At 41.0% G+C, this 11,719-nt stretch overlaps 1 protein-coding gene across 1 annotated transcript in view; it reads right to left on the bottom strand.

Moving 5' to 3' along the window:
• Positions 1 to 454: 454 nt before the first annotated feature.
• Positions 455 to 11,719, bottom strand: part of LOC124259408 (retroviral integration site protein Fli-1 homolog) — a 28,417-nt gene continuing 17,152 nt past the window's right edge. Inside the window, exons 2-7 of the mRNA XM_046693547.1 lie at positions 7,747 to 7,950; positions 6,553 to 6,696; positions 5,967 to 6,017; positions 3,240 to 3,311; positions 2,923 to 2,970; positions 455 to 1,410 (exon numbers count right to left, since the gene is read on the bottom strand). Coding sequence (XP_046549503.1) covers positions 887 to 1,410; positions 2,923 to 2,970; positions 3,240 to 3,311; positions 5,967 to 6,017; positions 6,553 to 6,696; positions 7,747 to 7,950 — 1,043 coding nt within the window. The 3' untranslated portion in view covers positions 455 to 886. The remainder of the gene's footprint in view (positions 1,411 to 2,922; positions 2,971 to 3,239; positions 3,312 to 5,966; positions 6,018 to 6,552; positions 6,697 to 7,746; positions 7,951 to 11,719) is intronic.

Genomic DNA, 11,719 nt, shown 5'->3' with positions numbered 1-11,719 from the left:
CAACAAAGAATATAAAACTCCTAAAAAATATTGCAATTTATCTTAAACTATATTTACCTGTATAAATTGTAAATTGTTCTCCTGACCATGTGCTATATTTTGCTTATTGAATTGTACTTTTGGTCATGTGGCCATAAATACTGAATAAAGCTCTTCTTCTTCTATACGTCTATATGCATCTACACGTATATTATATATGTATCAATATGTATCTATGCGTCTATATGTATCTACACGTATATATGTATCAATATGTATCTATGCGTCTATATGTATCTATATGTATCTACACGTATATATGTATCAATATGTATCTATGCGTCTATATGTATCTGTGGCCACTACGATAAATGCCCAATGCCCCTGCATTAAGGAATGAAGTGTGGCATGTAGGATAGTGGTTATAAAAGTAGAAAAAAAAGTTGCAACGAGCACAACCAACAAGAAAAAAATAATAATGTCACGACATAGCAATTTTATTTACAGATATTTGCATCTCTGTACACCCTGCATGTCCACCTGGCTGTAGAGTTATCTCCCCTAGTTCACGGGCACAATGTGAACACACTTTCTCAAACCGACCCCTGTAGAGTTCCATGGGTGGGCCACATCTTTAACGACATTAATGGTTGTCGCAGTACAGGGAAAGTATAGGGGATCGTTTGGAAACGGACAGTGAAGCAGGACAGCAGTCGGATTGTCGCAAACATTTGTTGTTAACGTTAAACCAGCCAGTGTGGTTTCACTCGCGTCTGTCTCTGTAGGCCTCAGTGTTGCAGGTCGTCACATAAATATGTCCACTGGTATGTATAAATATATTGCAAGGTTCAGTTTGATATATGTATATATATTTATAAATATACTGCAATTTTCAACAATAAAACCTTCATGCATAACAGGACCCCACATGTGACGTCACGTGACCTGGCGGATTGGCCATCACGTGATTCTGGAGGTTGGGGTAGATATTAGCGTTATGACCGGACCAGTAATTTCCAGGGCCTCCAAGAATACCTGACGTCACAGCCGGAACGGACGCATAAGCATTGGGAAAGTTCATCTTGGGCGCTGCATAACTTGACAGAAACAGGTCTTGGTGTCTGTAAGGGCTCGGCTCCGGGGCCGCAGGCTGAATGGCTTGAGCTAAGCCAGCAAAGTCAAACTTATAAGCGTATCTCTTGCCGTGAACCTTCGTCATGATGTTCTTGTCGTAGTAGTATCGTAGTGCACGGCTCAGTTTGTCGTAGTTCATGTTAGGCTTGCTTTTCCTCTCCCCCCAGCGTCTGGCGACCTCATCGGGGTCTACGAGTTTGAACTCCCCGTTGGTTCCCTCCCATGTGATGGTTGGTGCGTTCCGACTGTCCGACAACAACTCCAGCAGAAACTGCCACAGTTGGATCTGACCGCTTCCTGGAATGAGGAGACACTGAGTGAGTGAGTGAGTGAAGAGTTTACGTCGCATCGACATTATTTCAGCCATATACAGACCAAATTTACACATATATGGATGATGGCACTTTGAGAGTCATCTTGAGGTGAAAGGGGAGGTTTGGTAGCCTAGTCTCTGAAGCATTATTTTGTCACTCTAGAATTTGATTTAGCACATATTGTGCACTTGTGAAACTCATTTTAGAGTCCATATTCAGCGTCACAGACAGCATTTAACAGGTACATAATGGTGTCAGGCGTGACGTTACTATCACATCCAGTCACTCCCTAATAACAGAAACGTAATATTAATACTTCGCCGAATGGCATTGTGAGTGAGTGGACATAGTTCTGCGCCACATTGATTGTACAACTGAGTTATACAGCGGGATGTTAGCTTAATGAAGGAGTAAATCCCGGAGTAATGCAGGTCTTGGACGTTTACCATGTTGGTGGATCCCACTGGCACCGGTATAGTGCTGGCAAACTAGGATACGTTATGGAAGAATAAGGGTATCGAACCTGATTCTGGGTGTCTGGCGTGGCTAAAGGATGCAGCTCTACGCGGTATTGAGGTCCTTGATGCGAGTAGCCCGTGCCCAAACATATACCGTATATACCGTATTATGGTCCGATATGTTTTCTACCCTACTCACACTTACAACCAAGTTTTATTATGTTATGCAACGTAAACCATCCTTGTAGGCTATTTGTGCACCTCTTGATCTTGATCTTATTCCGCATCAAGATAAATATGCTCCGATATTGTGAACGAAGTTGACCTTGAATGTATTACTACCTTCACTCCACATTCTTATTCACAACCTGTCTTTAGTGTGGTGGGGCGGTGGGGTAGCCTAGTGGTTAAGCGTTGGCTCGTCACGCCGAAGACCCAGGTTCGAATCCCCACATGGGTACAATGTGTGAAGCCCATTTCTGGTGTCCCCCGCCGTGATGTTGCTGGAATATTGCTAAAAGCGGCGTAAAACCAAACTCAGTCAGTCAGTCAGTCTTTAGTGTGGTTGTGGTCCACTTTATATTGAACATGTCATTGAAGGATATGATTATATTTATTCAACAATATGTTGAGGCGTTTAGCATCAAGCTGATTTATATCGGATCAACACAGTATGGCATATATCTTCTGACGTTGTGGCTTCATCTCGGGAATTAGATTTTGAGAGCATTGTTTTAAGAGGCATATTGTAACATAACGGGCAGATGAGAATCCAACACAATAGAATCTAACTGGACCTACGGCGTGACAAACCGCAAGGCTACCCATTAACGCAATGTATATAATAAGTATTCGTGAATATTATATCGCGTCACAGACGGCAGTTAACAAATACATAATGACGCTACATTTCTGCCTCCCGATACTCGTGTTCCTACAACAAGCATGATGTACTGGGAACCGTATCTGAACGGGCTGGATATGTGGAATCTCTTTCTGCATGATGGTCAAATAAAGCGAAAGCTTAAAATACCAACCTGTGTTTGAGAGCCTGCTTGATAAATGTCCAAACAATTTGTAGGGATCTGCAACACAAACTGGCTTCGTTAATTCCAATTATAAACATAACAAATCGGAATATAAATACTATCATAGAAATATACATTCGTGTGAAAATCACGGCGTAAAACTAGTTTCACTCACTCACAAGCACCCAGCATATGCCTACAGAGACGCTAGTTCGGAGAACATGTGGGGATGCCTACCCATAGAAAGTAAAAGTGTTCACCAAGAAACAACTATTCTTGATAGCTTGTTATCCGACAACAATAATCGTTAACAACAGTTATCTCACCTTGGGTCCGCCAGGAGGCGCTGTGATCCATCCCACCTTTACTGACACCAGGAAATGAACCAGGGTTGAATCCTGAAATAAAACAACCACTGGTGAATGTTTTCTTAAACAAACATAAAATTAACTATATGAGAATTGCTTGGGATTTTTGCGTAATTGCAGTATCTTGATCCTTGCATTCATGCATACTCCATGTTTAATTCATTACTGTCGGCAATATTCAAAGTATCAGGGTTAGAACAAGTGCCAAGGAACCTAAATAGCTCGATCATGAGACACTTGGTCGACTTGGTCGATTGTCTGACATCGTACCCCGACGACCCGTGAAGATCCGGGGTAGAATAGGTCTTCAGCAACCCATGCTTGCCACAAAAGGCGACTATGCTTGTCGTAAGAGGCGACTAACGGGATCGGGTGGTCAGGCTCGCTGACTTGGTTGACACATGTCATCGGTTCCCAATTGCGCAGATCGATGCTCATGCTGTTGATCACTGGATTGTCTGGTCCAGACTCGATTATTTACAGACCGCCGCCATATAGCTGGAATATTGCTGAGTGCGGCGTAAAACTCAACTCACTCACTCGTACCCCGACGGTGTTTGGCCTTTGGTTTGTCTGGTCCAGAATAGATTAATAAGGTCATCTTCATATTGTGGGAATATTGCTGACGGTCGAGATAAACAACACAGAAACAATCACGAAACCACCTTTTTCGATCAGCCTTGAGAGACCCCCGATAAGGGACTGGAAAGTGGCCAATGCTTTCATGCACGTCACCTCACATGACAATCAAGAGTTTGCTGGAACTGACAGTCAGTTTTCTCGACATGCCCTTTACTTCATACTGAAACCCGTTTACTCTGCAACTATCACTCTAGGTGATGCTAGCCACTATGGATGAACGGGATCGGCGCTACCCTACAACTTCCCGGCTTGATAAAAGTTCCTGATGATGACCATCACACACCATCTCTCTCTCTCTCACACACACACACGCACCACACACACAAAACAAAGCAATAACACGGCCAGTATATACTATCTGGAGGGTTTGTTTGTCAGCGTCGTACCCGCAGATATCATCAAAGTGGTAAACGGCTATGACTTAAATCACTTTTATCTTCCCTGCCAAATCGACCCGGGCTAGAATTTATCTCACGGGATCGGGTGGTCAGGATCGCTGACTTGGTTGACACATGTCATCGTATTCCAATTGCGTAGATCGATGCTCATGCTATTGATCACTGGATTGTTTGGTCCAGACTCGATTATTTACAGACCGCCGCCATATAGCTGGAATATTGCCGAGCGTGGCGTACATAAACAATCAAACAAACAATCCTTCCACACCGAACTGTCAAGCTGTATTACAACTGTTATATTGTTCAAAACGGCGATATTTTCCACTCACTCACCCAACAATCTCAGTAACGATATATTTCCTCAAAATGCAGAACGTCTCAAATCTCGTCAAATCTCGTAAACGAACTAGTTTTAGTTTAAACATATTATATTCCCACTCGGGGACAAGTTCTAATTTCAACGTAAACCCTACTCCCGAAGAATCAATAATATGAACTAGAAAGAGAGCATACAGACTGACGCAAAAGGTGTATAGAGAAACTACTGGCAATACTTTATTTAGAACACTAGTCTGACTGCAAACAATGACTAATGCTCTATGCTCTACTATGCTCTAATACATGCTGCAGTTCAGAAATCGTCATGTGTTTAACTGTGTCATGCTATGATGATCGTGTTCCCGATACATCACCAATACACAGTGGTTCAGATGAGTTTTCTTGTCAATACACACGATCATTTAGAAAATTGGGTATAATGTTAGAAGCCCCTTTACAACAGCACCACGTCGTAAGATGGCTGGAATATCACTGTAAGCTGCGTGAAACTATTCTCACTCACTCACTCACATCGTGTGGCACCCAGCATACGACTACCGGGACGCTAGTTCAGCTGGTTTGGGATGCCTACCTACACTGAGAGTGAGTGAGTTTAGTTTTACCCCGCTTTTAGCAATATTTCAGCAATATCACGACGGAGGAAAATGGGCTTCACACATTGTACCCATGTGGGGATTCGAACCCCAAGCGTGACAAGCGAACGCTTAACCACTAGGCTACCCCACTGCACCTCCGACCAGCGGAGCGGTTTGGTAGCCCATGATTAGCGTTGGCTGAACCCGAACCGCACCTCCTACCAACAGACGGTCCCCAGAGTGTGGAATATTTACTAAAACGGCCAAAAACCAAATTCACAGTCAGTCCTACCAACAGACGGCAGAGTGTTTTTACCAAATTACTAAACTTTAATTAAGTAATTATCAGAGCTCAATGTTTGAGATATCGAGAAGATTTACATTTAACGTCTGAAATACGTATATAAATAATATATTTATCATATGTACATGTGCTCGAAGGAGCTCAGGAATACTAAACTGTCTGGCAATAGAAGGTATACACCCAGGTTTGAGCAACGATGAAACAAAAACGAAATGGTTATTCGATGAAGACGTACTCAGTTTCATACGGGTATCAAGGCGATGTTGCATGCATCATGCATCAATAAGTGCCTTACAACAGGTGACAGTTTCCAGCCCAGGAACATGTGTAACGTTTATGTTGAATCCCACTTTCAAGTGTATAGTTTCCTTAGCTAGGCAGGTTAGAATTTGCAAGACTTTGTGTCAGGTAATGAAACTGAACTCACCGTGAGGAGACCCGCCTTGCGTCAGCCATGGAGACTTGGCCAGGTCCGCATCTGAATATAGTATGCGTCACAGTTATATACTACTTACTTTCAAAGACTGATCTATTCAAAACACGTTTGAAAGGTTTAGAGAGCGAAAATAGCCATATAATTATACAGCATTACAGATAAATAAGAATACAAAGAAACACTGTTTCTAAAAATTGATAATAACATTCATAATATGTGTACATGTATCGCGCTGAATTCCATACATAATGTATACTCAAAGTGGCACAATATCAAGAAAATACAAATGATTAAAATATAACAAATAATAACTGGAAATATGCTTCCTAAAGAGCTGAGATTGCAATTTGAATTCAAATTGACCCCATTTCCGGGAAATAATGCCTGATGTTTTGAATTTATCTCTATGGTTAATCATGCGATACTTGGATATTAGACACATGATGATGCACATTATTAAGCATATGATTTTGATTGTTATTTTTTTTGTTATTATAAGTAGACGTTCCCAAAGACAAATGCCCGAACGTTATTCCAAATGAACCAAGAATGACTGTATTAAATGACATGTTCCTACCTTGCCTGTGTGTTGTCCCCATGGAGTCGGGCGTAGCTAGGGTGGGGTAGGACCACGACCCTGGGGATGAGGGGACGGAGGGAGTGTTCACTACCCCCCGGTCGCGATTATCTGGGGGCAGGGGAGAGATGCAGCTCGAACTCGCTGAAACAGAACAAAACATAAACTTTTGGTACATCAATACAAGTATTCATTACTGGACAATACAAGCATTTAAGCAATACATCTTCATCGAACTGAATATACCACAATCGATGTTTCTTTAATTAAATATTTTTAAAAAATATTTATTTTCAACAACAGTCTTCGACATGCGCACCTGTAAAATATTTAACCATCAAAACAATGGTACTGAATTTAAGGTTTTTTTTCTAAAACCATTCATAGGAATTTTGAGAAAAGTATGATTTAATGCGTAATGTGAATATAATGAATGTTTAAAAATGCAATTCCCTACTTTGATTGCACCATACTTGTTCCCGATTTTTGTCAGGCCAATGTTGACGAGATTTTACATTTTGCTTGATGTCGAGGATGGGTGCAACCGATCGTGAACAACTGGATTCATCACTATATTGATATCGATTCAAAACACATAAATATGATATAGTCGGACTCGCGTTTCGTAAACACTTCGATGTAGAAACGGTTTTGTACTTGTAATTTACAATTTTTAAAACGACAGCGCCAAGGAATAGCTAGTTTCGATGATGAGCTTAAACAGATTCTTTTGATCGTACATGGGAAAAATAGCTGACACCAGGTGTTCGCGAAAAGGGGCGGCGGAACCCGCCACTTACAGAATTTGTATCAAGACGTTTTGACTGACGCCGCACGGCAGGAATGTTGTGGTGTAACGGCGACTGGTACACAAACCAATCAATTGATCGATCGATCAGAAACAGTTCGACATTTTATCTGTATCCATATGAATGAATAGGTGGTCCACAATTTCGTTTCAGTAATATAGAAATTCGGTATTGAAGACAATAGGAATGTTTGGACATCGATGAAATGCTCAACATCACAGCACGTCATCAGATCACCCAGACTAGCTTTACGACATTCTGGTATATATTTATCCTCGAAAGAAATCTATGTTTAACTTTATGGAACGATAAATCAAAGGAAAATGGCAGCGTTTCACCAATGTGTGAAGAATAACATTAAATAGCAAAAAGAAATTATATTCACCTTGTCGCAGATAGTTGAGATGTGTAAACAGCACCTCCGCCTCATAAGGTCCTACCAGACGACATATGTCATCACGTGACATCCGGCACAGCTCGCGACCGTCCACATGCATAAACCTGGCCGGGTCCACCTCCCTCAAGCCGTACTCCCGGGCCGCCCAATCCACCCACTGCTGCACGTGCCACGCGCTCCATAGCTGGGGGTCTGACAAAAACATAATTCACCTTAGTCCAATGTATGCAAATTTGTATGCAAATGAGTAACTGTGATATTCCCGTCCCTTGTTTGGATGTAATGGCTCTTGAAGGACGAACTATCCTCTGTTGAAGGTGAGGAAAGGCTATTTCCAGTAAGATGCCTCAATGAAATAACAGATCCCCAAAGTCTAGACAGGAAGATGTTTGAATATACTGCAACTATACGGCGTTTTAAACGTCATTCACAGGTGTGGAATATTTCATGCTGCTATCCATATCTAGAAACGGTCCTCATTCAGAAACATGTGAAACGGCTTCAGTTCATCATAACTGTATGAACGCTGGTAATCATAGCGTTGAGCAATGCCCATTGGTTAGGGCAAAGAAACTTCCAGTTTGTGTTTGATTTCGAAACGTGCACACGTGACATGGAGATGTGAAGGCTTCAATGCTTCATCCGCCCTAGCAAATCCATTTCCGTAGATCACTTCAATAGTTGTAGTCGCGGCTCGAGTAGTTTGCACTGGCTGATTCAACAAAGCGGTACATGTGAAGAATATGTCAGATATACCGGCGCAAGGTGCAGCGTGGACCTAGTCACCCGAACACATACACGCCGAATGCACGATATAGCTGTATACAAAGCCTGACGTTAGTTTGATAAACTGATATGCGATTCCGACACTTAAGATGATTTAACTCTTAAGAACAGAACCTGAATGCCAAGCGTTATGACAAGCTCACTAAACCCTGCCCTTGAGCATCAACCAAGAAACCCCATTGGCGGAAACCTGAGAAGGTACATGTGTACATGCAAGGGCTTCTTGCCGGTGTAGATGTATTGTGGACAAATCTAGATCTGTTTTATTCGGCGTGGGTTCACGCCTTTTATAATATGGCTCACTCACGTCCAAACATGTGATAGAAATTATCTGGGATCTTTTCTCTTGCGTGTATCTTTTCTCGTCTGAAGTCTAACATTTAAACAAACTGACAGGAAACGAGCGAAAAGTCCTCCTTTGATACGTCGAAGATTCAGTCCCACAAATTAGAGACTTACAGTTAGGATTTCCTTTTCTTTTGCTACCAGGCGAGATTAAAATTACCTTTTAACAGCTTCAGTGCTACCTCTTTAATGCTCTGAAAAACTCGCGTGTTACCCGACATGCTGAAAATAGCCCACGGACACGGCGTATTTGACTCTGCGCGCCCCCTACTGGGTAAAAGGTGACCGCCACGTGCAAAGGTGTTAATTTTAACCTTCAGGTCTGTAAAGAGTCAAGCTGATTTAATTGAAGACCCTCAGCATGTGATAATTTAGACGTTCGCTAAAGAGGCGCAATTTATTCATTGTTAACAAGTAGTCGTTAATAAGGTAGCATCTCCATTTAGCCTTAATTACGAGGACAAATGTATTATTTACAAATGTTAAGTGAACACAAATAGCAATTGTATCGAGCGAACAAATCTCAGTAGCCCCATTCACTGAGCTCGGCGTATTTCAAGTATTAGTTGTCACGAAAGTATTATCTCTGTCGTTGAGCGATTGGGATTGGTCATTAAAAATTCATGCTTTCATCATCTTCCTCTGGGCCAAGAATTGTCGCTGCGGATTCATACTGTAATTAACCCGACGTGGATTTCAGCTTGTTAAAGCCTCACTTCTTTCAGACTACTCCATGTTGATGTATACATGCTGCTAATTCTAATTAAACGACAGCTAGTGTTTTTCTGTCTTAGTATTTACTTCTGAAATTTCTGTGGATTTCTTATCTTTTAATACGTCCATTCCATGTCTCTACTGTAAACAGCAACTGCGCATGTCCCTGGTAGAACTGGTGTTTTGGGGTGTTGGTGCGGCAATATTACGCTACACTTAATGTCTGTATAGTTCTTTTCCGCAATTGAAGTATTGTTTTGAGTATTTAAAAAAAATAAATAATCGAAAACAATGACATAGTGTGATAGAGTGAAATCTAATAACTGCTTACACAGATGCATCACTTCAACGACTTTTACTCCATTAAAATGAGAAGAAAATTGTTTTATCTCTATGGAGATATGTGTTCACGTACATAATGGATATTTATATTTTGTTTTCAAAATACACATACAGAATTACAATTGACATTAACCTATATCGCTATTATTCCCACGGTTCTACAGTAAAAAGAAACTGCGCATGTGCGCGACATCGCTTCTAGAACTGCGCATTCTGTGTCTACTACAATTCAGGGCCTAGATTTTCAAAGCTCTCCTAGCGCTAAGATAGTCGTAATTGCCATACATTACATATAAGTGGAGATAAATATATAGCAGTATTACCCTACATTTAATTGCTGCATAGTTCTTTTCCTAAATAAAAGTATTGCTCTGAATATATTTAAAAAAAAACATAATCGGAAACAGTGGCATAGTGATTGACTGAAATCTAATCACTCCTTATACAGCTGCAATACCTCTACGAATTTTAATCCATGGAAATAAGTAAAAAAATTAAATCAATAAATATTGTTTCATTTATGGAGATACGATATTTATATTTTGTTTTTTTAAAAGTACAAAATTTGAATTCACATTAACTTATACCACTGTTATTATTGTCACAATTATAATAAATACTGAACAATAAGAATAACCAACTGGTAATCAACCAATATCATAATTGTGTTTCCATTACTTATTCGTTTTAGTGAAAACATAAAACATTCAAAAGATTACATTACCATCAGTTATTTTTCAGACGCGACCGTCTAAGATACGTTCCCTTTGTTCAGAAATGGGATACGTCCCAAAACAAAAATAAGTGTTCGTCAACGTTAACAGACGTTTTTCATATATTCCGAATAAACCGCACGTTTGATTTCCTAGTGCGACGATTCGATACGAAAATCATGTACGCCAAGCAAATGCCAAAACGACGCATGACACACGCGCTACGTGAAAATTGAGATAAATGCTTCACAGAATTTAATATTCTCTTATATCCGGATCTCCTGCCGCGTGTACTATGTACATAATGTGAGGTTATGATTTGAAAAGATCTCTGGCAATGTACGCCAAACCTGTGTGAGATTACCAGTGCAGTACGGCGGAAGCCCGGCCATACCCTGGGTGAAGCCGTTGGAGTACGCGCGCTTGCTTGCACCAGTATTTCGCGTTATGGGCGCATTTTTGACAACAATTCGGCTGTTTTCCTGTTCTGTTTCGCATAAAGACTTGTTTTTCCAATGTCGGACTATGGGAACAGCGTCGCGCATGTGGCTGTGTTAAAGAAAACTCCATCATGTGTCTATTGAGGAAGAAGTTTGTCTTTATTAGTTTCAGTCCTACTGTGTTTATGATAACTCTATTGTTCAGACCCTCGAGGCGCCACTGTATCGAGTTGGGATATTTTCCTTATCATGTCTGAGAACCCCAAATGTCAATGAAGTGGAAAACTTAATCATTTTTGTCTGAAGGATCAGTGGAGTTTAATCAAAATAACGTGATAGGCTCGTGTGAGCTGGTACTTGTTTTACAGTATATGGGTGATTTATACCGTCGTGTTGAAGCGTGCGGCGTTGGGTAACATAGACGCACTTACCTTTCTAAAATATTTTTTTGACCAAATTTCAAAGAGCTTCATACCACTCTTGCTCAGACGTTGTTCGGGGTTACAGCATTCAAGGCCTCGGTACAGCTTTTATGGTAGACATGTGGTGGACAGTTCGAAATTTGATGCATCAGTGACAACAATGATGTCCGATGCCTATTCCCTATTTGGACTTGTACCA

The sequence above is a fragment of the Haliotis rubra genome, unplaced genomic scaffold (assembly GCF_003918875.1).
Source record: "Haliotis rubra isolate DU_JTF1 unplaced genomic scaffold, ASM391887v1 Scf72, whole genome shotgun sequence".
Lineage (NCBI taxonomy): Eukaryota > Metazoa > Mollusca > Gastropoda > Lepetellida > Haliotidae > Haliotis > Haliotis rubra.
The sequence above is the reverse complement of the archived record's forward strand: the minus strand, read 5'-3'. Positions and strand labels throughout refer to the sequence as shown.